This window comes from Micromys minutus (assembly GCF_963924665.1).
Source record: "Micromys minutus genome assembly, chromosome: 1".
Lineage (NCBI taxonomy): Eukaryota > Metazoa > Chordata > Mammalia > Rodentia > Muridae > Micromys > Micromys minutus.
The window spans coordinates 177,326,632-177,353,742 of NC_137969.1; the positions used below are offsets into that span (position 1 = coordinate 177,326,632).

The 27,111-nt window shown below is 45.8% G+C and overlaps 1 protein-coding gene and 1 pseudogene across 2 annotated transcripts in view; one reads left to right on the plus strand and one right to left on the minus strand.

Moving 5' to 3' along the window:
• The window catches only part of LOC308419540 (actin, cytoplasmic 2-like), a 1,056,985-nt pseudogene that overhangs the window by 81,947 nt on the left and 947,927 nt on the right, over positions 1 to 27,111 (minus strand). The gene's annotated exons all lie outside the window — the stretch shown is intronic.
• LAMB1 (laminin subunit beta 1) overlaps positions 8,084 to 27,111 on the plus strand; it is a 65,092-nt gene continuing 46,064 nt past the window's right edge. Inside the window, exons 1-7 of the mRNA XM_080915212.1 lie at positions 8,084 to 8,276; positions 9,396 to 9,571; positions 11,800 to 11,935; positions 14,929 to 15,002; positions 22,313 to 22,501; positions 22,587 to 22,650; positions 26,172 to 26,374. Of these exons, the coding sequence (XP_080771338.1) occupies positions 8,099 to 8,276; positions 9,396 to 9,571; positions 11,800 to 11,935; positions 14,929 to 15,002; positions 22,313 to 22,501; positions 22,587 to 22,650; positions 26,172 to 26,374 (1,020 nt within the window). The 5' untranslated portion in view covers positions 8,084 to 8,098. The remainder of the gene's footprint in view (positions 8,277 to 9,395; positions 9,572 to 11,799; positions 11,936 to 14,928; positions 15,003 to 22,312; positions 22,502 to 22,586; positions 22,651 to 26,171; positions 26,375 to 27,111) is intronic.

Genomic DNA, 27,111 nt, shown 5'->3' on the forward strand with positions numbered 1-27,111 from the left:
ATACTGATGAAGGAATCCGAATTTTGTACCATCTCACAGATGAAGAAGCGGACGTACCTGGATGTGAGGGCACTTCTTAGTGACTGGTGCGTTTCGATTCCATGAGCCTTTGCATCTGTATTTCAGAGTAAGAGCTTAGCCCACGTCCTTCAAAGTATAACATATATTTTACTTCAAACCAGACTTTCTTGTCAGAATTTTTCTTTAACTTTTACCAGTTCAGACAAATGTGTTTTCCCTGCTTAAAAACAAAAAGCACAGGAAAAAGGCCTTGACTGAATATGTCCTTTTTTCCATCATGGTTTAATATAAATGTATGTTTCTAGCTCTCTAGTAATGTCCTTGCCTAACATGCATGAAATCCTAGGTCTGAAAAAAAAAATTACTTTCTAAATTTATTTTTTAAGATGATGATCTTAAAACTTGAGCCACTGCTTATCCTGCTGATAATATAAACCCTAAAGCAAGTCTGGCCTTCCTTATGAGCAGACTCTCAGCCACTGTATATTGCAGTGTATAGCAAATGTAATTGGTGCTGAAGAAACGCCTCCTTAGCAAGAATAGATGGGCTACTTCCAGTAGACTTAAGGTGCTAACCAGGTAGGCAGAGCTTCCAAAGCTAAAGGTTAGCCAAATAGAGATGACATCACCACTTATGGGGTGGGGGTGGGGTCTTTGTAGATGATTGGATTATGGGCACTACACTTCCTGGTTTCTGAACAGGACCACTTAGAGGTCAGTGAGTCCTAGACCCTCACTGGAATGGAGGTATTCATTCCAAAGAGAGCCAGCCTGCCCTGTGTCATCCTGGATTAGCAGAAGGCCAATATCTGAAACAGCACCCAATTCTGGGATCAAACACAGGCGTGGCTATTTTCTGATGTGATAAAAATGCATCCGCTGGGCTGGGGTGGGCTGGCCTTAGCAGGAGCAAGCAGGGCTCCTGTGAGGAAATGAAAGTTCTTTCCAGAGGGATGGCGCTTTCTTTCAGGTGAACTGTGGTTAGTCCAGGAAAAGGATACAGGACTAGCAATGCCTGAGAGAGGACATTCCGTCTACTAACATTTCCATCACTTTAGAAGCTCACTGGGGACAGAGGTCCTGTTCTCCCAGGTATCAAGTACCAGACTGGGAATTAGAATCTGTTCTATGAGAAGCCACAATGCTTAGCACAGTGTTCATCTTGCTAATGAAATCCAGTTCCTGAATGACCCTAGGTAATAATTAACAACCCAGAGCTCCATGGCGGTCTAATCTACTCTCTTGGTTACAAACCTGTCACTTTGAGCCTCTGGGACAAAGACATGCCCTGAACCCAACTAGTTTAAACCACAGGCAGCTTTTTTTCTCTTTTTAAATTCTGTTTGCATTTCTTAGTGCTCACCTAGTGCAGTTGGAGCCATAGGGAGGGGGATGGGAGGATTCAGGTAGTAAAGACTGGCTCTGGATTAAAATGCAAAGTAAAGGAAAAATAAATACTTTAAATACAGGAAAATAAATAAATGTAGCATCTCCCCTGGATCTGAGTTTTTGAATCTTACGGATCTGGGAAAGGCAGGTCACGCCAACCAGAAGAAAAATATTGGAAAGGAAATGGCCCTTAATATAAAAATTTAGGTGCGCTGTTTTAAAAGATAGCATCACTAAACTTCATTTTAAGTTGCTTTTTTCTTCTATAATTCTCATCATCTACCACTGAGTTTATGCTCAGCTGCCTGCTCAATCTTCTGAGGATGTTACTCAGTAAACATGGTGAGACTCTCATAAGTAAAAGCAAAGACACAATCCAGGGAACATGAAGGCAGTGTTGATGGCTGTATTCATATTCTAAGTGTTCAGCTGGCTACATTTCCTTAATCCCACGATGAATCTACTTCTAAAGTTGTTCTTAAAAGAGCTTTCTGCAGCTATCCAGCCCCACCTCAGACATCAGTCCCTGTGACTTATTTTGAAAGAGCCAACTTAGCAACCAGGTGCCCAAATCCATAATCAAAGAGTAAACAGTGAACTGAAGAAACTGGCCCCATTAATAGGGTTTCTATGGTGTTCTTGGTAAACATTAGAACTTTCAATTGTGTGGGGGTGCAGGGGGTGATAGAATTCACTTTCAGATAGAAGACGTGAAAGTGAGCTGGAAGGATGGTTCAGCTTGCGGTGCAATCATGAGAACAGAAGTTCAGACCTCAGGATCCGCATTTCCAGCCAACTCCAGCTCATCCCTGTAACCTCAGCCCTGTGGAGAGCCAAAACAGGGGGGATTTCTAGGGCTTGATGATTTCCTGCCTAGCAAGAAAATGTTAGCTCTGAGCTTGGAGGGGTGGAGAGGAGGGAGAAAGGGAGGGAGAGAGAGAGAGAGCAAGAGACCTTGCCTCAAATGAACAGGCAGAGCGTGCCAGAGGGGTACATTAACAGCCTCTTCTAGTCTCTACAATGCAGAGTCTACATGAACACACAGGGTCTGGGACTAGCACACATACATGAACACACACATGCACATTCACTCACACGGATGCATCGGTCATCAATTAATCATCAATCTTTTTTGAGAAACAAAAGTAAAAGGAAGTTACTTGGGACTGGGCCTTGCCGCCTTCTTGGGAAGGGAAACACAACGGGTGTGTAGACTTACTAAAGCCTGTGAAGCTTGGATGGGATCTAATGGCCACTTCGGTGGCTGATTCAAAGAAAGTTGCCTAAGTCTTAACCAATTTGTTACTCACGGTGTCCATCCAAACATATTAACCAGCTTAGGGAAAACATCTGGCTTCAGATACAGCTGAATCACGACATCTCATGGTGGATATACCTTCTGCACTCTTCCCTGTTGACCTCAAGCCTCCACTACTGCAGGCCGGCAGCCACAAAATTCTAAGTTATGGAGAGTAAGAGGCACGGCAAACAGAAAAAAAAAAAAAAAAAAAAAAAAAAAACCTGTGTGTTTCACAGCCATCCCTGAAGCAATCACTGGAAGGAGGGAGGTGGTAATGGCTGACCACCACTGGAACATTTGGGTCGGAATGAAGATAGTCCCTCAAGGCAATCCAAGGGAAGTTACCCGAGGAATAGACTTGATACAAACACAAGCACAAACAACAGCTTCTATTATAAAGTCTTTGGCCCTGGGTGTCACGACCCCTGGTCTACAGTTTCCATATGACAGAGGATGACAGTAATGTGCCTGTGCAGTTTTTAAGCAGTGAAGACAAAAGGCTATTCAATTTGATTTATTCACCCGACACATGATATTCGATATCTATAATACACTAGAACCCATTCCCTAATGGAAAAACAAAGTTGGACAAAATTCAGGCATTGCCTTGGAAGAGTTCTCAGGGACAGGATATTTAGCACGGAGCTGTGGAGTACTGATCTATGTAGTATCCAGGGGGCAGAGTACTTACTTTTCTGTTCCTGCGATAAAATACCATGACCAAGAAAAAACGAGCTTATTTTGGCTTAGGGTTCCAGAGAAATAAGAGTTTGTCACCGTGGGGGGCCAACGCAACAAGCAGCAGGCATGGCTGTAGGAGCTGGAAACTGAGAAGTCATACCTCCAAACCCTATCAGGAAAGTGGAGGAATGTGCTTACAACCATCTGTAACCTTACGTCTTCCCACCCGTCCACTTTGTTCCCGGAAATAATGTCTCTGAGACTTCGTATACATGAATAGATGTGTAGGCTCTATTCTCTGACTAATGATCCAGTTTCTTGTATTCTCAGCATGCCACATGGCTGGTTACCTTCTCAGTTTCATGTGCCTGACTCCTCCTCAGAATTTGGGACGAATCTCTTTCACACTTGATTCTATTCCCAGAAATTCTCTCTGTACCAGAACTTCCATCTTTGTATTTTCTGCCTAAGCTAATAGGCCAACAGCATTTTATTGACAGGTGATGTTTCCATATAATACAAGAGATTCTCTCTACAGGGTGAGGCTACAAAATATCAAAGCCCATTCCTAGAGACATATTTGCTCCTGTAAAGCAATACTATCAACTGGGGACCCAGTGTTCAAATGTTTACGTCTATGGAAGACATTCTTATTCAAAACACTATGAGGAGTATGTACAAAGGTACTCTGAGACATCCAACTTCTGTCTTCCAAACACATCCAGGAATGGAGGAAGTTGTAGGAACTACAATACACAAGAAGAATTGGCTTGTAAGTGAAATTTGGTCTTGACATGAACTAAGGTAGTATTGGTTTGGTCTTTCTTTTTTTCTCCTTAAACAGAGAAAGTGTGATTATTCATATTATTTTCTTCTAAAAGCAGACATGTAAGACGTTAGAACTTACACACACACACACACACACACACAGAGAGAGAGAGAGAGAGAGAGAGAGAGAGAGAGAGAGAGAGAAAGACTGAGAGAGAGAGAGCGCGCGCCTTCAGCCTGATTTTCAAAGCAGCCAAAATCTAATACTTTTCTTGAGAGCAAGCTTATGTAAATAGTCAGGTTCTCTGACCTAAAGATCAAAGTCTTGAATGCAAAGTCCTTGATGCCCCACTGTTAATCAGAATGTAAAATGAGACACATACTTGGCCTTTAAATCCTGTGAAATGAGAGTGACCTTGAAAATGGTTCTCAGTGGAAGTTTTTCAAGTGGGGATAATAAATGCCTCCGGGGAGATAACTGTCCCATATTCTTTGAGACACAATAGCCAACCTGTGCAGTCCCACCTGCCCAATTCCAAATCAGAGAGCTGAGTGAAACTGTAGCCAGCAAAGTGAAGCCCCCAGCAGGCAGACTAACAAGACAACAGCTCCTCCAAACTTGCAACATTTTCAGGAAAAAAGGAAGTTGTATACAAATGTAATAAGCTGCAAGAGTTTGTTCACGTATAAAATTTGAAAGTATTCCTAAAATGAACTCAATAGGGCAGTGAAGTCCTCTGACTAGAAACAAATTCATAGTAGGTAACTAGAAAGTAGACATACACATGAATTGAGGATGTTTTGGAAACAGAGAGTAGTCTTAACTTTGATTCAAACACTATTTACTAAGTACTTCCGATGGACCTCAGTGGTATGCTAGCCGGCATCTGGGTGGGTGGGGAAAATGTACGTGTCCTTGCCTCACTGTCTCCTGGGAGAGAAAAGCACATAAGCACATAGTTAGAGCATTGTGTCACATATGCTGCATCAGGCTTAATGCTGGGAGAGGGAAAGGCTGTGGGAAAAGCTGTGTGGACGGCAAAGTCCCTGTAGAGGGTCCAGGAATAGTCATGAAGACACACTATAGCTTTTAGACATGAGGATGATATGATGAAGGCGGTACCACTGAAGACTCCTGAGTCCTGGGGAGGGGCTGACTAGAGAGAACAAGATCTAGAAATAAGAAGAATGTCAGGGACAGGGGGTGAGGGGGAGACGGCAGTTAAATGCTAGGAGATCAGAGCAGGACCTCATGACTGGGTCAAAGGAGTGACTGAAGGAGGTGTATCCATGACTTGCAAGCTGGGCTGGCTTCACTGACATGTAATTTACACGCTCTGCTGTCATTACCATTATTAACAATAATGAACTTCCAAATCTGTTCCCCACTAATCATGCCAGGGCATATGAAAGTCCCTGGCTTTCTATGTGGAGGTAAGGGGTGAACCACAGCACCAATAATCCAAAGGAAAATTAAGTCATCGTGTTCTCTAAGGGTAGGAGGCAAGATGAGCTCCGTTCTGTATCAATTTTATCTGCCTATTCATCAGCAAAGTGGAGCTACTTGGTGGCCTGTTAGAAAGTTCCGAGTCAGATAAAGGATTCAGATGGGGATAGAGAGGATGAGGCCAGTTGGTGGAGCCCCTGGGTGTAGATGAATGTGTGTGAAGAGGGGGACACAGAGAAGATATGACCTTTGGGGGACACTGGTGTTTTTCAGGATCAGAGATGATGAAGAGAAACGAAAGAGGTCAAATCCAGGAAGAAACATTCCAAATTGTGTCCTGGGTCTAGAGGAGTCCCAAAGAGGAAGACTGTAGTCATTTGAAGCATATGTCCCCAAGAGGTCAAAGAGGACCATGGCATGCATGTGTGTGTGTTTGCAGGAAGTACACTGCAGTGCACTGCATTCAACAGGACAAGCTAAGAGCAATGGTAGAGATGGAAGCAGGCAGGACTGTGGTGGGCAAAAAAGGCGCTGAGAGGAAGCAGAGGACTTAAGGATAAGAGTTTGGGCTACAGAGAGAAAGGTATGGAGGACGAGTTTTAGCAAGGCGAAGCCAGGGCTACTTTTACTTCTAATTAAGATGAAAGAAATCCATCATGTTTTTATGTGAGCATGTTGCTCTTAGGAGAGAAGAGGCAAGTATGTGGTGGCTCAGTGAGCCCAGATTCAACAAGGCACCATCTCAATAAACAAGGAGGATAATGAAGAAAGACACCAGATGTCAACCGCTGGCCCCTATTCGTGTGCATGAATCACACACAAATGCAAAAATTCTTACTTTGGCTTTAATAGTGTTGGTTCCTGGGAGCAAGGTGGTCCGGAGAGCAGCCAGTCTCTTCAGCAGTGCTGAAGGTGACTAACCCTTTACAAAGAGAGGGGGCAGGTGGATTTGTCTGCTACTGTAGCAAAGGCCAGTTTCAGAAAATAGGAGTTGAATGGCATTTGCAATTTAGGAAGATGTAAACCAACACAGAACTTTGGTCCCGGGCCCTAAAGGCTAAGAAAAGAGGCTTGCATTTTATTGTTCTTTTTCTTAATGTCTACAGACATCCACTGCAGAATTAGACCCTCTCAATGGTAGGGTACTCTCAATGCCCTGCAGGCTGTGCAGCCAGCCCTTGGGAAGTGCTGATTTGGAGAATAATTAACACACATTTCTAAACTCGAATTATAAACTTCCCTAGGCACAACTTCGTTTCAGCCAAGTTAAAAACTGACCAATCAGACCCTTAATCCCTTCTCCTTGTGAAGGCTGGAAAAAAAAATCAAATCTGACTGTTCTAACAGCTGACTTAAACTCCCTCATTCCAGGGAAAGACTAAGGAAGGCTTTAAGGCGATCGAATTGGGCTCTTAAAATGTTTGGGTTCTGGTCCCCAACCTCTTTTTTCTGTCTGTTTACCCCTATTAAACCTTGCACTGCTAAGAGAGGCTTCCTTGGAGCTTCTCCCCTCCCCTCCTCTCCCCTCCCCTCCTCTCCCCTCCCCTCCCCTCCCCTCCCTACATGCTTAAAGGTGGAGTTACTTGCAGGATTCTGTTTGTAGTGTGGAGAAGGGTGTCTCATCAAAAATCTCCAACTTTCTGGCTTTTGACACGTGAGGTGGGAAAAGGAATTTTAAAAAATTAACTGGGTTCAGGTAACACATAGGTTATTTTGTGTGTATGTGAACGGAAGAAAACTCAGAGCCATGACTACCTGGGTAGCAGAGACTACAGATATGTTCTGAATGAACTCGTGCGCAAAGAATGTGTCCTTCCTACGAAATATGAAGACACCACACAGGTAGCACCCATCCACACAAAGCTTTTGATCCTGAGATGTGGTGTAAGGTGTAAGGAGCTCAAGTTCCTAAGAACCAGACAGGTTGACCCTCTTTTTAAGCGCTGAACCCAACTCACCTCCCTCCAGGGCTAGTTGCCAGAGTTTCTAGCCTTGGGCACACTTCATGACTCACTACTTATAAACGTAAATGTATGAGTCCGCGGTAGGTCCTACCGGCCCTCTTTGCAGGCCGATGTACACACACACCTACCTCCGGAACCAGCCCCAACGCATCCCTACCCAACGCGCTCCGATTCAGAAATGGACCCTCCAACCCTCGCTGGGAACTCAAGTGCCAAAGCCCTACCGCGTCAGCACACGCTGCCTTAAAACAAAAGAAGAGTCTGGGGAGGTGGGACCTGGACCTCAACCCCCACCCCCAGCCAACTTGCTGTCTCCCGCCCCCTCCACCCCCGCTCTCCATGTGCGCATGAGCAGAGACGCCTCCCTCGGTTCCTCCCTAGGCGAAACTTTCTAATTCCCTTCTTTGGGCCGGTGGGCTGCTAGGAGCGGCTGGAGCGCTCGCCCAGCCGGGTGAGGAGAACAAAGTAGCTAAGTGACTTGGACCCCCTTCCTGGGCCCAGCCCCCGCTTCCGTGGAAGCGGCAGGAAATGGAAGGGCCCCTCTCCTCTCTCCCAACATTTGCCTTTTCTTTTCTCTACCTCTCCAGAAAGGAAGACACGAAGAAAAGACAGGCAGCTTGCCTGCCGCGTCCTCCTTCCCGGGCCGCGTCCCCTCAGCTGCAGGGACTGGACATGGTGCTCCAGGTGTTCGCCTTTGGTGTCCTAGGTAACTCAAGCTAAGGGTTGGGGGGGAGGGGTGTGCTCGGGCGTTAGGGACGAAAACCCTCAAACCGGTTTGCCCCCGCTTTGAAGGGAGTCTTGGGGAGGGGAGAGAGGAGGGAGAGTGGTTGGAAAGGACGCCGTGGGATTGATCGCCACCGCTCTCGCTTCGGTGGTGGCCGGGGACCGCGCACGCGGAGCTCCGCGGACCCGCATCCCCTGGGTTCTGCGCGCAGAGCTCGCGCTCCTGCGGGCTTCCGAGGCTATCGCTCCGGGGATTTGCACCTTTTTACCAGTTAAACGCTGTTTCCCCACCGTAGAAGGCAGGCTCCCTGGTGTGTCTGGGCAGGCTGCGAAGGGTCCTGGAAAAACCAGTTACGCACAAAAGTGTCGGGGCCCAGAGCAGGCTTCGACTTGGGAACAGATTGGGGCCATGTGGCTTTAATTAACCATCCTTGTTTGTCTCTGGGTGGCACCATGAACAGTTGGGCCCGGTGCTTTGCTGGAATGGCGAAGCATTAAAGCCACACAGAGCTGCAGAGACACACGAGCCTGTTTCTAGCTCGGGGAATCAGCTTCTACCGCAAACGCGGTCTCTCCCGGGCGCGATCGCCGGTGACTCTGGCGCGTGCACGCGGACATATTTTTGTGTCCCCCCCACGCCCACAGGTTTCCCACACTCACACCGAGGATGCGCGCACTGCCTTATGCCCGAGGGTTTTCATTAGCGGGTATGCAACGCGTGGCAGGGTCAACCTCACTGCGCCCTGGTCCAGGCACATCGAAGTGACTGGGTCACTACGTCCACCCGTAGAGGGGCTCTGCTCAGCTGGGGCAGATCAGAATAGACAAAAGAGTCAGTTGGGTCTCTTTGGTGCTGCGCTCAGCTGACTGCTAGTCAAACTTAATGACCAGCTAACTGCTAGCAAACCTAATGAGTCTGGGGTGTCTCCCCCATCCTCTCCTTGTCCCGGCCTTAACAGGCCTCTTCTGTGCCTGTCTCTCCACTATGCATTCTCCTTTCTCTTGAATCCTCTCTATCTGCCCCTCCTGCTGTTTTTCTTTTGCTTCGCTTGTCCCTTGTCCCCTTCCTTCCTCCTAACCCTGTTGCTTTTCTCTTCTGTAGTCTTATGGGGCGCCGGAGTGTGCGCTCAGGAACCTGAGTTCAGCTATGGCTGCGCCGAAGGCAGCTGCTACCCTGCCACTGGCGACCTTCTTATCGGCCGAGCTCAAAAGCTCTCAGTGACCTCGACATGCGGACTGCACAAACCGGAGCCCTACTGTATTGTCAGCCACCTGCAGGTGAGGCGGGTCTGGCTAGTGAATGTGTTGTGGGCTGCCTCCTCCTCCTCCCGGCCGATCAAAGGGGCAAGCTTGCCCCGAGACTCCACATCCTGCTGTCAATCCAGATAGGAAGTACAACCAGCAGAGGAGCCCTGGGATTAAGCCTGTAGCTCACCCTGTCATCCCAATCTCCATTTGCACAGTCGAAACCACCAAACATTTCCTGCCACCTACCACCAGCATCAGTAGGGGAATCCCAGGCTACAGGAGCTTAGTCCCCATCCCGTGCCCTGTAGGGGGTCCTATGTGTTTTGTCTTGTCGCTGCTGGTGTTTGTTCAAACCCTTTTGAAGTTGTGTATTGAAGATGGTCATCCCTTTTATTGGTGTTGGATTTTCAATCTTTCTCTTGAGTCTAAGGATGATCCAGACACTAATGTCTTTGGAGGTGATTCAGTCGGGATCAGACATCCTTTCTTCCTTATTGGCTTATTGAGAAATGCCCTGGTTGTCATGGCATCGTGATAGTAGTGTGAGACCAAAATGAAATTTCTGAGCGGTATATGCTTCTGAAAGTGGTCTCAGGTTTTAGATTTCATTGGTCATATTTAGATAAGAGCTAATGTGAGGGGAGAAAAGTCATGCGGAATTCTGGAGCAGAATCTTTTTCTTCAATGTTCTCTCCACCCCTCCCAACACCCCTGCCCCCCACCCTCCAGGAAAAATAAAAAGAGGCTGGAAATGGAATGGGGCCTTTGATAGGAATAGGTGTTCCTCACATGCAGGGCAGCTTCCAAAGACTGCATGTAGAACCCTCTCAGTCCACCCCTGCTTGTGGGTGACTGGGCTTTGCACATGTCATGTAATAGAGTCATGACATGAAGTGGATTCCACTCATTTGCTTCCAGGTTTATACAGAGTTGTCTAGACTGTTTCCTCCTGATTAGAAGGGAGGCTATAATTAAACTTTTTTTTTTTTTTTTTTGTAGTTCTGGTAATTGTTCTTTAGAACTAGTTCCCTTGACTACAAGCTAATGAAGGCAATTTATGTCACCTTTTCTAATATTAGCATTTTAATTTCACCTAACATGTCTTGCTAACATCCACTTCAGAGGTCAGGGGGGCTCTGTCAATGAGTCGCCAGATCCTGAGATCAGCTTTATACACAGTGAAAACTTCACTTGAAAGCAAGTAGAGCCAGGCTCGCAGGTTTGTATGATTAACTGTTGCATTGTAAGGAGTATAGAAGGACTGTAGTTCCTGATCCCTTCCTGCCCCCACCCTGACTGCCCCAGGGGTCCTGCCCCCACCCCCTTCTTTTTTGGTTGTCAGTTAAATAAATACAAATGTAAAGAACAGTCTATATTGTCCTTATATCTCCTCTGACCAAATTCTGTTTATAAGATGTGTATTGGTCTGTGGGTATTCATTCTTAACATCATTTTTATATGTAAAAATAATCTGTATTACAGAAAAATGTAGGCACAGAACCAAGCCCCCATATGGAAACAGAAGCCCTGACGTGTTGTTTATGGTTCACTGTGACGTGCTGTGAAGGGAGATCTTATGCTGAGTGGCTGCCATTTAGGGGGGCAAAAAGCAAGAAAGGACTTTACTTCTGTAGAAACCAAAGTCTGTCCTTATTCTACTGCAGGCTTGTGTGGGATCCTCAGAAGTACCCCCAGTTTGTAGTGATCCCAGCATTCCTGCCCCAGATACTCTGAGCAGTTTTCAGGTTAACCTGCTGGCTATCTCCCAACCTTGGGCAAAGTTGAAGCTCAGAACCTGGCCCCCAGGGCCTATGGTACCTGCTTTGTGTAGGCTTTAGAAAATCAGGCTGGATTGTTTTCTGTTCTTTTGCTTTTTTGTTGTTTTGTTTGTTTTCCTCTCCTTTTCAATTTACATTATGCCAGCAAACAGTCTCTGATACCTCTTTTGTGTTTGACTTCTGAGGGAGCTGAGTAAGAGATCAAGATGCAAGCCTAGACATTTTAATTTTGATTAAATTAGTAGCTTATAGAAACAAATGCTGTCTTTTGCTCTCGATTGTAAGTTGCAAGAAAGGAGGAAATAGTTTTCTGGAGCACAGTTGAGTAAGTTTAAGAGTGAGAAACAGGCCACACATTGTATAGTTTTTTTCACATTCATCTTTCTTGAAGGTAGTCTTTTGTTGCCTGTTCTGTGGACTTAATGTTTTGTTTTTTAACGACATTGCTTTATGAACTCAAGCAACTGCTGTCTCTTTTAGGAGGACAAGAAATGCTTCATATGTGATTCCCGAGATCCTTATCATGAGACCCTCAATCCTGACAGCCATCTCATTGAAAATGTGGTCACGACATTTGCTCCAAATCGCCTTAAGATTTGGTGGCAATCCGAAAATGGTACGTGATTAGTGTGGGAACAAGTTCCCTGGCGTGTGTGTGAGTGTTAACTGGGAAGAAGTTCACATGGGTATTTGTGACGATTCGTTTCTTGGTTCTCTGATTAGAGCCCCTGACAGAATTACTGTCTGGGGCACGCAACTTGCTCAGTTAGATTTGACCCTTCTTCCTGAAGTTTGTCAGGAAGCAGCCTTTGATGCTAGACCAAAGGAGTTTTCTAGGCCTCTCCCTGAGGGGGCTTCTGGGGAGTGGGTTTGTCCTGACTGGAGTCAGGATAGAGCTCGGGAAGACTATATACCTCGGGCCTTCCATAGAACATAGCACTTTTTGTTACTGTTTTTACCAGCCCTCAAGAAAGTGGGTGGGTAACAAAAAAAAAAAAAAAAAAAAAAAAAACTAAAAAACCCACACAGCCCCTCTCCCACCAAGATTCATGAAACAACCGATAGTCCCATAAAATAAGATCTGTGACGATTGTGCAGCATGCCTCCTTGTTTTGCAGTGATGAGAATGCAGCCTAATCAATGAGTCAATCAGATACATTAATGTTGCTATAAAACCAAGACTGTGTGAAATCTGTGGAATAAAGGCACAGTTGGCGTATTGGTTACTTAACCATGTAACATGGATCTTAGTAGGTTTTTGGGGTTTTTTTGTTTGTTTGTTTTTTGAACAACCTGTTGGCTTATATGAAACACAGGTTGGCTTCAAACTTGAAACCCCCCTGCCTCAGTCTTGACATTGGATTCCCAGCCTGAGATAGCAGCTGTGTGCTGACTCTTATGCTGGACTTCATTACATCTTTTAATTATAGAAGGAGTCCTTGTGGAAGTGACTGTAAACTTGGCCATAAACAGCTAGCTGTCCTCATTACCTGTCCTGTGTCTTCGGATACAGGCTGGTACTTGTCCTTTGTCCTTCTGTTAGGAGGAATTCTGTTATGGCTTTCGGTGGCTGGCTATAAATTGTAGATTTTCTTAGAAGGACTTGGATTTTAGTCTAGTTTATTGGTCAGTCTTGAGAATCCTATTGGATACAAACTTGCCAAGAGGGGGGGGAGGGGAGATGAACCCTCAGAAAGGATATAGCTAATTATTCAGAGGGGTCAGTTTTTACAAATGAATACACTAGGTAATGTGGTTCAGTGTGAAAGAAGAGTATCCGTCTGAGTCACAGAACTGCAGACAGCTTAAACCTTTTCATGAGCAGAGTCTAGGCACTCTTCCCCACCCCCCACACTCTGGAGTGACCCCTGCAATAAAGTAGAAATACATTGCTTCCTGGACATTGGGATGGCCCCATTTAAGTTAAGAAATGTTAAAATAGCTGGATGTGGTTAAAGGTTTTCTTAATGATGTCAGGAGTTCATTCTTTTCAGTAGTGTTGAGGGGAACAAAAGGACCCAGATGCCAGAAAGATTTTTGCAAACAGTGGGGGCCTGAGTTCTGTCACAGAGAGAAGATGAGATTAGACAGATGGGGTTTGGCATCCAGCAAGTCACCCATTGTCACTGTGCCTGGCCTGCGTTGTCTGATAGCTCACAATTGAAGACTGATTCTGACTTTATCTCCTTTCTGTGTGTTGGGAGGGAGCTGGGCGGTTAGAGGGTGAGGTTGAATCCAAGGGCTCAGGTTCAGGGTTGGACTACAGTGCCCAGAGACTTCTAATTCACTCTCCCCAGGGTTCTGTGCTTGGATATGACAAGTTATACACATTAACATAATCTTGGTCTCTTCTCTGTAGAGTCCCTCCCCTTTCCATATTAAGAGGAAAATGCCCAAACCACCCACCTTTGTGGGGCTGTAAATCTAAATGGAATGTGCTTTGGGGGATGCAGAATACCGTCCGTTTGTTACAGAAATGTTGCTGGTCTTGCTTTGTGCTTTCCCCTTATTTTATTATCTCTTAGTTCTGAACAAACACCACAGGTTTTCAAATGCCTAGAAGAGGAGAAATGTATAGTTGCTTAGCTAATACTTCACTCAAAAAGAACTGCCCAGAGTGGTTCTGTACGATGGTTTTCTTTTAGCAAATTAGATAAGGCTCATTGCAATGATTGCGGTGTTTTCCTTTAACATTCCAACTAACTCATATCCGTTCCAGTGACCACTTTTCCCCCCTCGGTCGACTTGGCCATTTTCCAGCAGGCAAGTTTATTTCAAAAGGTCCTCCTGACTTCCTGAGAATATACCAGCTGTAACATGATTCACTCTGACACATTCCTGTCCTCCAGACTTCTTTGCTTGGGAAGATGGACCCTGAGGCATCTTCTTACAGGGACTGTAAAAGAGTCCTCTTAACCCAGGGAGGCATCTTAGAGGTCTCTGGGGGTTAGGGGAGGTGCTTCTTGTCCCTGGAATTTCAGTGGCTTTTTTAGTGTATTCAAGTGGGCCTCTGACCCTCAGGGCACTGTGCTCTGTGCAATCTTGTTTGTGCAGGCTTTCCCCCTGGAAGGGAAGAAGTTTGTGTCTGTCCAGGGACAGTTTGTCTTTTTATTATTTATTTGACTAGTTCTTTGCCTCAGATGCAGAAGTTGGCTGAAGGTTGCTTTCACCAGGGATGAGTTGGCACATATTAACCTGTGTGATACTCACCTGCTTTCTTTGCTGTCAGGAGGAAAAGCAATTATTTGTATTTCTTCTGTGTCTTTGCAGACTGATTCCCCCTACTGTGCACAGCAAAGACTGTGTTGGGGGAGGGGGTGCATTTGGCTTGGAGGGTTGGGGGAAATGTTGCAAGCAGCATTGAGAGGCCCTTTGCCAGATGTCTGTGGCGGTGAGCTCCAGAGTGATTTATGGGAAACTTAAAAAATATCATTCTGAGTTGTGCTTTACCGCTAAAGTAAGTGCAACCCATTAATAACATCAACTCCAGCTTTAAGATGCAAAGGGAAATTAGTATGAGGGCCTTAAGGACCACGCGGGAAGAGAGTCAGTTGCTCAGAGGCGGTTCCCATTGGTCTTACTGTTTCCTTTATTGCTGTGGAAATCCAGGTGTGGAGAACGTAACGATCCAACTGGACCTGGAAGCAGAATTCCACTTTACTCATCTCATCATGACTTTCAAGGTAAGGAGGCTCCAGAGGTCCACGGCGGTCACACGTAGAGACCGTCTTTCTCGTGAGTTGGCCTGAACCAGAACTGAGGTGTTACCGTTGTCAGAAGTTGGGATAACTGCAGAGCTTTTAAAACCGGGACATGAACAACTGCCCTTCACATATACTAGCTTCACGTCAGTTAGTAGACTATCCGCCCTAATTTATCTATAAACTTCTAATTAGAGTTCCCTTTATCTCTCCCATAGAGAAAGGCAATGCTTGACTCCCTTCCAAACCACAATAAAACATTTGCAGAGTACATCTCTGATCATCCATGTTTATATTCTAAGGCTGAATTTGGTAACTGAAAAGGAAGTATGTTTCAAATCTTAAGTTCTAAGATTTTGAAAAAATTGTAGGAAGAGTTTTTACAGTCCCTAAGAAACATGCATGACTTTTTAAATGCAGATTTTTTTTCTCTCCATTTAAAATGACTCTAAAGCTAGGGAATGCCTCTGCACAAAGTGCCTTTGTTTCTTAAGCAGCTGCATGGAAATGACAGACTTCGCATGGCTAAAGTACATGTTGGCACACACAGAAGTCATCCTTTACTTCTCCCCAGGTTAAAAATCACCTTGGAGTAGTTTTCAGTTGGAGTTCGGGGCTCGCTGGCATCCTCTCAGGGTAGGAAAAGGGGCTGGAGATCGGTTTACCTCATTGGCAAGGAACCACAGAAATCTCATCTCTGCTTCCTCAGTGTGAGAGGCAAAGGCAGGCCTGGGAGTCAGGATGCAACTAGGAGGAGCCTCAGGCTCCATGGTTCCCAGGCCTGTGTACCTCACTCACACCTTTACTGTCCCCCAAATGACCCACTGACACTGTTGGGGCAGGAAAGGTAATGGAGACCCCTAATACTGAAAAGGGTTGGATAAGGGCTGTTACTAACTTATTAGGAACTCATTGCTGCTGAGGTTCTCCTTTCATTGGGCATGTTCAACCTTAGTAGTTAAATTCAAACTCTGCCCCACGTGAGGATGCCACCTTCATGTTACATGACCATTAAAATATTTGCATTCCTCTTTATTGATGTATGTGGCATCATCTTACTTTGGAGAGAGCATCTGCCACACAGGACATGCATGGCCCGTAGTTCATTTATGTCCGAAAGCCTCTGAGTGCATATTCTGTGGTTGGATTCAAGGAATAGTGGGCCAGAGATGAAATTCTGTTCTAAACCTAGGTCTGAAGGTTAGGCTGAGAAGGTGCTGAGATGTGAACTCTGGGTAAAGATGTGGACGTCAGCATAAGGGAGAAGGTTTGTCCTTCAGGTTCTAGCTTCTGTGAGACATCAGTACCCATGGGGTAGGGCAGAGTTGGTGTTAATTTGTGTTCTGCCATTTCCTGGCATATGTCTAGAACTTTGGCTTCCTCACTGTAAAATGGGAAGGAAAACACCTATATCAAAAGATTGTGTGCCATTCTCTCTGTCCTCAGGGAACGAGTAATCTTCCTGACTTGGGGAATTTGAGAACCTGATCCATTATGTAAATGCTCTATGAAGAGCTCGGAATCGGCTCAGGACCCCCAAGACTAAGTTCTCAGCACAAAAGAGATTTATTTCCCCCAGAAGGACAGATGGCAGGGAATAAGAGACTAAGATAGGAGATAGAAGGAGATAGAAGACAAGGGAGAAGGGAACAAGGGGGGAGAGTATTTGTCCCAGAGGGGGGCAAAGGATTGCCTCTGGATAGAAAGGAGACAGATGTGGCCTCTAGACAAATGACAGTCAATAAAGAGAAAAAGGGAAACCCAATGTTAGTATAAGGTGTTTAATTTTGACTGGGCATGTTAATTAGGTGAACCAAAGGGGGCTTTTGATTGCTGGACTTCAGTACATTGATAGCTGGACCTTGGTAGTCAGCCTCAGGAGGAGGAAGTGGGCAAATAAGGGAATGGTCCTTGGTGTGGCTAGCTTTAGGAATGTAACAGTTTTTAGCAAGGCAGAGGGAATGGGGGAGAAGGGCAAGGCCTGCCAGAGCCATGTTTGCCATGCTTGGGGCTGACTAGTCTGTTCCTTCATTCTGCTTTAAAAGAAGGCGATGTTGTTAATATTATCTTATATCATAAGGAAACTTTTCCTGGGGAAACAAAACACATGTGTTGGATAGGAAACCCCCGACAGACCAAGTACCGATGCTGATGCTTCCAAAGTTCAACTCACTGGTGAAGTGACTCAGACAGTTGCATCTCCAAGGCCCAGTTCAGCATTGGTGACAGCTCACAAAAGCTGGGAGACCTGGAGCACACTTGCATAGCTTATAGGTCACTCATCAGGATAAAGAGTATCCTTTCTATATGCCTCAGTTGATCTAAATCTCTTCCAAGCAGCTCAGCTAATTATTGCTTGTCTGGTAGCTGGTCTTGTCTGAGAGTTTCTTTGTAGCTTGGCTTCCTTTCTCTAAGAGGGACTCTTAGCTTATATTGGGACCTAGAGAATATGGTCAGTTTCAGGGACTTCCTGGAGCTGTTTTGAGTTGTTTCCCTTCCTGCTTAAGGAGCTTCCTTCAGGATGAAATGTTTAAATCTTGAGGGGAAAGTATTACACAACAGCCTGACGTAAAAAACTTCAGGAGCAGAGACCAGTTCTGTCCTTTACCTGGACCGGGAGGGATGAGAAAATTTTCAGAGGGAAGAGAGAAAAGGAAACTGTTGTTGGTCTGAGAACAGTGAACTTTAGAATGTGATCTCTGGGCAAGGCTTGTTCATTAACTACTGCATCCATTTGGTTCAAGGTCAGGGTGGTAAGGGAAGCGTGGAGAAGCAGGTCCCAGTCAGGGACTTCAGCTCTTTGCTGAGGAATGAAAACGTTATAGGCAGTAGGGAGCCACTGACCTGTTGGTCACAAAAGTAATTTTGCAAGGAGATCCGATGTGATAACACGAGTTTCACACCCCAGCAGTTGGGTGGATTCAAGGCCAGCCTGATCTGTGTAGCAAGTTCCAGGCTAGACCAGGATGCATAGCCACACTGTGTTTTGTTTTTGTTTGTTTGGCGTTTTTTTTTTTTTTTTTTTTGGTTTTAGATTATAGAGCATTTTAAATTTCCAGATGTCAGAAGCTCACCTGTCCTTGTGTATTCCCGTGCTCCTATACTTTACCGTGTATTCTATACTCCACTACCCTTTGCCCTTGAGAACCCCTGCAGAAAGGAGGAGCCCCTACTTCCTGAGAATGGTCACTTGGGTGCTTTAAAATCAAAGGCTGGCCTTGACGCGGAGAAAGCTCGGAGGCCGGTCAGGGGAAGGAAAGGGCCGTGTCCAAAATAGCCTGGAAGTCTTAAGTCTTCAGGAAGATGTGGATCTCCTGAGTAGCACCGTAAAAGAAAGCGAGACAAGCAGAAAGCGAAGGCAGGGACAAAGAGAAGGAACTTGAGTTTATTCTCAGCCAAGCTGGCTCTGGAGATGGCTGCTTACTCGGTGGATTGAGTTTTCTTAGACTAGAAAAACTCATTTATGTGATGTGCCAGTATGTTTTTGTTATAGACAGATGTTTCCAGTCTCTTCTGTTTATTATGCATTCAGCAGTCCCTGTGCAGCAATGTGGGGCCTGAGAAGGTTGATGACTAAGCAGGGGGGTGGGAGTAGGGAGAGACTTCCGGCCTTTAGGTGAAGTGTGTTGCTCCGGTTTCCAGCAGCTTCTTTACCCCACAGGAAATTGGATGACTGGTCAGTAGCTCTTGGGATTTAGAAGTTTCCAGAAGTGAGACATAAGGAAGCACAGCCAGGACAAGCTCCTGTGTGTTTCTTCTCTGCTGCCTTCTGATACAGAGATATGAGACTAGGTTTGCCCCTTCCAAACCTCTTAAGTCTTCCCAATTGGGTGCTTGGCCTCATGGGAGCATGGCCTCATGGGAGCATGGCCTCATGGGTGCTTGGCCTCATGGGAGCATGGCCTCATGGGAGCATGGCCTCATGGGAGCATGGCCTCATGGGTGCTTGGCCTCATGGGAGCATGGCCTCATGGGTGCATGGCCTCATGGGTGCATGTCCTCATGGGAGCATGGCCTCATGGGAGCATGGCCTCATGGGTGCATGTCCTCATGGGAGCATGGCCTCATGGGAGCATGGCCTCATGGGAGCATGGCCTCATGGGAGCATGGCCTCATGAGAGCATGGCCTCATGAGAGCATGGCCTCATGGGTGCATGTCCTCATGGGAGCATGGCCTCATGGGAGCATGGCCTCATGGGTGCAAGGCCTCATGGGAGCATGTCCTCATGGGAGCATGGCCTCATGGGTGCATGGCCTTATGGGTGCATGTCCTCATGGGAGCATGGCCTCATGGGTGCATGGCCTCATGGGTGCATGTCCTCATGGGAGCATGGCCTCATGGGTGCATGGCCTCATGGGTGCATGTCCTCATGGGAGCATGGCCTCATGGGAGCATAGCCTCATGGGTGCAAGGCCTCATGGGTACATGACCTCATGGGAGCATGTCCTCATGGGAGCATGGCCTCATGGGTGTAAGGCCTCATGGGTGCATGACCTCATGGGAGCATGTCCTCATGGGAGCATGGCCTCATGGGTGCAAGGCCTCATGGGTGCATGGCCTCATGGGTGCATGGCCTCATGGGAGCATGACCTCATGGGTGCAAGGCCTCATGGGAGCATGGCCTCATGGCTACGCCTGCACATACCAGGTTCAGATGGTCAAAGGCGCTTCTTGGTTCCTGTTCTAAAATCCGTAGTCTACAATTCTCTGCAGTTTGATAAAAACATTGTCTTCTTCTGTGCCTGGATAGGCAGAGAAACAACTTTGCATCTTTCAGTGAGGGTTATCAAGAACGCTAGCAGGTAGATTAATGGATTCTGCAAAAGCTCCTTCTGCCAAGTGGTGATTTTACCTAATACAGAAATCCATATTTACTTAAGCTCTGTTTTCTAGGTTGGCTGAACTTTGCTTTGACTTTTCTCCACAGCAATCTGACTTCTTCTTCCTAAAGTGCACACAGCACATTTGGGGCTGCGACGCATCTGCCTGTGGCCCATTTCTAGAATTCCATCTGCTTTCTTTCATATTTATACTTGACTGTGTCCCTCACAGCCTCCTGAAGCCTTTGGCGTGTTTTGAGGGTTTTGTCTTTTTCCTATTCCCCCGACCTTCTGCCTGTTCGCTTTGCTGCTAGGCCATTGGTTGGCAAGGAGGAAGGTACGCACTCGTGAGCACACAGAGCTGAAGGAAAAGGCAGTGACTGTTGCCCCCCCTTCCCCGTTCTCCTATGTCCAGCTCGTCAGGCATTTTCCTAGAGTGCTGACCTTTCTCTTGCCACTGGCTTTGCTGGAGGGAATTCAAGTAGCAAGTGATCTCGGTGACTTCCAAATCGCATTGCACAGCTGAGTGTAGTGTCATGCCCATGTATGCCTGGCTCCAGATGAGCATTAGAAAGAAAATGCCCTTGTCGTTTTCAACACAGCCACCATGCTTTAGGGCCTTGTGTTTCTTTTCTATCTCCTCTTCCACTAAGCTCTAATAGATAAGTGTCCCTCAGTGCAGGGTACTGTCACTAACAAGACAGTAGGCTTCATATCTCTTCGTCCATGTTACAGCTATTGAAGTGCGAGGCCTTCGTCTTTCTTTGGTTCCTGTTTCTTGTCACCTTCCATGTTTAATGACAGTGCTGTCAGTTAGTTTTTACATATAAGCTCTTCATTTTGTTAGGTTCCATAAATCTTTCAGTATTTGCACTTCTGTTCCAAAAAGGCAAAGTAAGCTGGTTGGCATGTCAAACAGTGCCTCCCTGCGTGGTGAATTGGGCACCCTGAGTTGAGTCCCTTGGGATCCAGTTTGATGTCATGTCTCTGAAACAGTCTCTGGGTTTTTGTTTGTTTTTCTTTAAAAATATTTACTTTTGTGGTAAAGTATGCGTATCAAGATTTCCCATTCTTCCATGTACCACTCAGTGATGTTAGACATATTCAGGATAGCGCAAATTTATCACTGCTTTCAATTTCCAGAACTGTGTCATTTCAGACTGCGTAGGAACTAGTAACTGAACAGTCAACCCCACTGTCTACACGTCTTCCCCGTGACCCCTGTCTGTCCCCATCTAAAATCCTAGGTGTTTTCATAGACATGAAATCATAATCTTTGAAAGTTTACATGGCTTATTTCACCTAGTATAGTGCCTTCGGGGTCCTTCTGTGTCACAGTGAGTATGGCGTGCCCTCCTTCTGCAGCTGAGTAAGGTTCCATTATATTACATTTTGTTCCTTTTTTATTACTATATTATTCACTTTACATCCCAGTATACACCCCTTCTCCCAGTCCCCCCGAATAACTCCTTCTCTTCTCTCCTCTTCTCCTCTGAGAAGGCAGAAGCCCTTCTGGGTATCACTCTCCCATTCCCACCCAACTCCTCACCCCTGACACATCAAGCCTCTGCAGGACTAGGTGAACCCTTTCCCACTGAGGTCAGACAAGGCTGCCCAGTCGAGGAATCAGATCCACAGGCAGGCAGCACGTTTAGAGAGAGTCCCTATTCCAGTTGTTGGAGGACCCACATGAAGACCAAGCTGCACATCTGCTGTGTATGCATGGGGTGATCTAGGTCCAGTCAGTGCTTGCTCTTTGGCTGGTGGCTCAGTCTCTGGGAGCCCATAAAGGTCCAGGTTAGTTGACTGTTGGTCTTCCTATGGAGTTCCTATCCCTTCCTGGTTCCTCAGTCCTTCCCCCAACTCGTCCACAAGACTCCTGAGCTCTATCTAACATTTGGTTTTGGGTCTCTGCTTCTTTCCATTGGCTGCAGGGTGGAGCCCAGAGGACAGTTACTCTAGGCTCATGTTTTGTTCTTTACCAGCTAATAGATGCTTTGGCTGCTGCTACTCTTTGGCTATTGTGAGTGCTGCTGCTTGTTTTCTCACACTTCCTGTGGCTGTACTGTGGCACTTGACATATCATACTATGGTTTTTATGTCTATATATCTGCGTGTGTGTTCCTTATTAGACTGTGTAGCATATGGATGTTATATAAGCCACTGGTTGATGCATCTATGGAATTATTCAATGAAGTGAGAAGGCAAGCATTCAAACTTGGTTCTCTCCTGGGCATATACCAACATGTGTTTGCTACAAAGGCCTGTTTATAATCAGCTTCAAAGAGACAGTTTGCTGATCTACCAGGCAGTACAAGTGTGTCCTTACAGGAACAGCCTCCACAGAATAGCACGTAGTTTCCGAGATCCAGCCGCAGTCTGAAATAACCAACCACGCAGAGTCAGCTTGAGGGACACAAGGACAGGTGAACAATCCGAGACATCCCACGGGACTTTTCTCTTCCTTTTAGACATTCCGTCCAGCTGCCATGCTGATAGAGCGGTCTTCTGACTTTGGGAAGACTTGGGGCGTGTACAGATACTTCGCCTACGACTGTGAGAGCTCGTTCCCGGGCATTTCAACTGGCCCCATGAAGAAAGTGGACGACATCATCTGTGACTCTCGATATTCTGACATTGAGCCCTCAACCGAAGGAGAGGTTTGTATGCCTCTGATTTTGTTCTCTGCCTGTTAGTCTGCTTTCTGATCATTGCAGAAATACCAACCCTCTTATCTACTTGTAGGTGATATTCCGTGCCTTAGATCCTGCTTTCAAAATTGAAGATCCTTATAGTCCAAGGATACAGAGTAAGCTTTTTTTTCTTTTTTAAATAAATGCTTAGGTGGGAAACAGAACATGGAGAGTGTCCTCCTGCCGTGTGCCGTGTTACCCGTTACGTTGACACTCAGTCCTACATCCACTTAGATCTTCCTTCCTTCCTTTGTGGTCTTTCAAAAAACCACCTCAAATTAACCAGTAATCAGTCTTCACTGATAAGGAACACATTCGACCCTGTCAACAGAACTCCAACCGTTATACTGACTGTGCCGCCTCCTGTTTTTGATGCTCGGGATATAAATTAGGGTACAGATTAAAGTGCTTTAATAAAACACCCTCTAAAAACAGTTTCTGAAATAAAATAGATGTTTCTTTCGCTTGTATGAAATCAGCAGGAGGGGTTTTTAATTGTATGTATATGGGTATTTTACCTGCATGTGTGTGCACTGTGATCATGCCTGGTGCTCTAGCGGGCCAGAAGAGTGTGTCAGATGTCTTGGAAATGGAATTACAGACAGTCGTTCCTCTGGAAGAGAAGCCAGTGCTTTTAACCACTGAGCTATCTCTCAAGTACTTGGAGGGATTCTTAAAGAACTACATCTCAGTTGTCATAGTTTTATTCAAGATGATACCCAGTTAATGTGTGCATGTATATAGTATGCTGTTAAGGACTGACTTAATCTAAAACTGAGGGCTTATCAGTTCAGTTTAAGTGGGCATCCTATATTATTGCGTGAATCTGACAGTCCTAGCTATGAAACTCTCCCTCTTTCTAGAACACCATCACTCATTCTGATCTGTAGAGGTCAGGAATAAAGATGAGACTGGGGGGTTGTCATATCACTTCTGTGCATTACTAGAATTAGTCTTGGGGCCAGAGAACAGAAGATACTGGGAACTGTCTCTGTCAAGATGGCTCATGCTCTGCTAAAACTCTTGGCACGAGCTCTTGTCCACAGGTGATGGGAAGCAGGAATACTGAGAAGATGCAGAAGTGCCCATCATGACGGGGGGGGGGGGGGGGGTGAGGACTGTGCAGCCGATGGGGTGACCAAATAGCAGGTGGATCTAGAGCTCATATGAGAATAGTTCTGAGTACAGGGGCTGGAGAGATGACTCAGCCCTTAAGGGCCAGGCTCACCTCACTTTGTAGTTCAGTGCTCTTCTTGTAAATCTCGGGAAGCAGAATGTCCAGTGATTAAACTTTCAAGTCGGACCTAGATTCAAATTACAATTCTTTCATAATGTAGCTACATGGCCTGGTGCCTTAAAACTTTTCCATTCCTTCTCCCCATCTTTACCTGGAGATGGAAATACCTACCAGCTTGAGGGTTGTTTGACTCATATAAATGAGCAGCCCAGTGTGCAGTTGATTGAAGGGTGCTGGTGATGTTAACTCTGTTGCCAACAGCTGCAGCTTCGGTCTTGCATCAAGACTGTGGCGTCGGTCATAGTGTCAGGATGTTAGCCTCCCTTGTTCGGCCTTGCCTTGAGGTTGCAATCAGTCGAGTAAAGACAAGTCTGGTTCTTGTTGGTCTTTGTCAGCTGTTTGCAGCCCTAGTTTTAACCAAGGTCTCCTGGAACTTCCACACAGGGGATAAGAGTAGAAGAAAACCCACAGGATGTTGACAAAAATGTAACATTTCAGCGTAACATTAATTTTAATGTGGCCCAACCTATCTAGGGTCTATAGTTTATTCATTCATCCTATTGTAAAACAGATTTTTAATGGCATGTCTGTGCAGTCTCTGAGCAAGCCACAAGGCTGTTTCTTTAGGTCTCAAGATTTGGTAGTATCCACATGGGCTCCAGGACAAATAGCTCTGGACTCCCTAACAAGGTTCATCTGCTCTGCAGGTGAAGTATGTTGCACTTGAAGGACGTATCTGATTCATGGTTTTAAATTCCCTTGGCTTTTGTTGTTCAGTGGCATCTGGAGACTGTGTCTCTCCAGAGAGAAGTTTCTAGGAAGTGCCCATGTTAGCTGATCGTGCCTTTGATTTACTTAGTAATCAAGGGAACAGAATTTCATTGAGACCTTGGAGACTCACTTGAAAGTGATGTGCCTCTTAGAAGAGCAGGCAGCCCCTGGCTCTGTTGTTGCTCCATGTGGCAGGAGAGAGTGGGGAGCTATTTGCTCTTTTGTGGGCTCTGTGAAGTTCAAGGGCTTCCAAATACTCCAGCTGCCCTCCACGTTTGTTTTTCAGCCTCTAGTCAATGGTGCTCACTGTGTGCAGGAGAGCCCTGCAGATGCTGCTCTTCACAGCTGCCGTTCAGTGCAAGATTGTGGGTTCTTTGTTTTGTCGTTGAGTTTTACAAAGAGCCTTAAGTTTAATGCATGGACTCTCCCTCTCCAGCCCCGGCCACTTCTGTAGTCTTCCTTGTATACTCTGCATGTTATAACTGTTTGAAATGTACATTGGGTGTCTGAAATGACCAGACTACCACTGGGCTACTACCATTCTATCTTGTATCCTAAGCTGTAAATATTCATTAGCACAAACGGAAAGTCAGGCTGGCAGACGGACGATCTCAGAATTCAGAGAGCAGTCGACAGACGGGCTGATGACCTCATCTGGTGGGGTCCACTTAAGTAGAAGCTGCTTGGCCATTATGGAAAAAGCACCTGAGTAGCAGGTTGACTAGCCCTTGGTCTCTCTAGTGTGTAGACTGTGACTGACACCAGCTTCTGGAATGAGCTTAGCCCTACAGACCTAGGGAGATGAAGGAAATCATAAAAGAAGACAACCTGACTCGTAAGAAATTGTTATGTGGGAGAAACAATTAGCCTGGCAACCTAGAACTAAGCCCCTTTGGCCTCATATCACCATACTGAATCAATAAATATGAAAATGTTTTGCAAAAATGTGTAGACTACAACGTTGCTTAAAACTTACTTGAAAGACCATAAATTTGAGGATCTGAGGGACTATGGAGGAGATGGGGGGGATGATAGAAATACAGTATGTGTGTGTGTGTGTGTGTGTGTGTGTGTGTGTGTGTGTGTGTAAACTTTCAAAACCTATTGTAAGGCAAGCTTGATTGAGACATTCTTTCCCCTAGAAAGGTAGCTTTTCTTTATAGTTAAATCTGTTCTGGTTACTTGGATTTAAGTAGAAGGAAATTTCAAGTAGTGCTTTCTCATTCAAAAATAAGCACATAACTGTTGCTGTTACAGTTAGAATTGGTACTCGGGATAAATATCCTTTTCTACCTAAAAATAATTTCTGACGTTGACAGTAGCGGCTGTAGAAGACAGAAGGTACGGCACTATTTTAGGATTAAGGGGTTGGGGTTGGGGGTCTGGAACTCCAAGGTTGTGACTGACATTCTTACTAATTCAAGGAGATTGTGGTAGCCTTCCCTGCTTCTAGAGGCTATTGTCCTGTGTTAAACCTTACAACCATCATCTAGTTCATTCAATCGGGGCGAAGGTTACGTCGGCTGCTGCCATTCATTGGTCCAGTCCTTCACTTAAAAGAAATAACGGAGAACAGCCACATCATGCCTGTCTGTCTGATTAGACCTTTCTTCCTGGTGACCTTTGTAGATCTATTAAAAATCACCAACCTGAGAATCAAGTTCGTGAAGCTGCACACCCTGGGAGATAACCTTTTAGACTCCAGAAAGGAAATCAGAGAGAAGTACTATTATGCTGTGTATGACATGGTGGTCCGAGGGAACTGCTTCTGCTATGGCCACGCCAGCGAGTGCGCCCCCGTGGATGGCATCAGCGAAGAGGTGGAAGGAATGGTGAGTGTCTAGGGGGAGCTTGTACAGGAGATCTGAAAAACAAGGCCAAAACCAACCAACCAACTACCACCTTGTCCTTAAGCCTCTCACGGTATTTTTTTTTAGGGGGTTTAATTTACCAAAATAGACTTTGCTTTTTTTTCTCCGACCTGTTGATGGTTGAATGCAGATTTTCCTCTCATGGAGAGTTGTTTAGGTTATGAGAACTCGTCCTGAGACAACTTGTTTCTTAGATCCATTGTGTGGGCATGTGCAATTGTGCATGTGGTGTACATGCACATGTGTGCACATATATGTGGAAGCCGGAGGTTGACATCGGCTATCTTCCTCACTTTCCTTTTAACATCTCTCCCAAGAATTCATAAACTCAGCTATGTTGGCTGACCCATGTGAATGAGTTCTAGTGGTCTTCCTGCCTTTACCTCCCCAGCACTGAGATTATAGCCACACAAAGCTTTAAATGTAGGTGCTAAAAAGCCAGTCAGGCCCCCAAGCTTGTGCTACATTTTACTGAATAAACCCTGCCCCCAGCCATCCAACCTACCACATCAGCATAGTTGTGAATTAAAAAGTGATACAAGGTGTGTAACATTATATATTGCATAGGATTAAAACCTCTGGCCTGGTCTACACACCTTTAATCCAGAGGCAGAGGAAGGTTGATCTCTGTGTTTGAGACCAGCCTGGTCTATACAGTGAGTTCCAGGATAGCCAGGGCTATGTAGTGCAAACCGTAT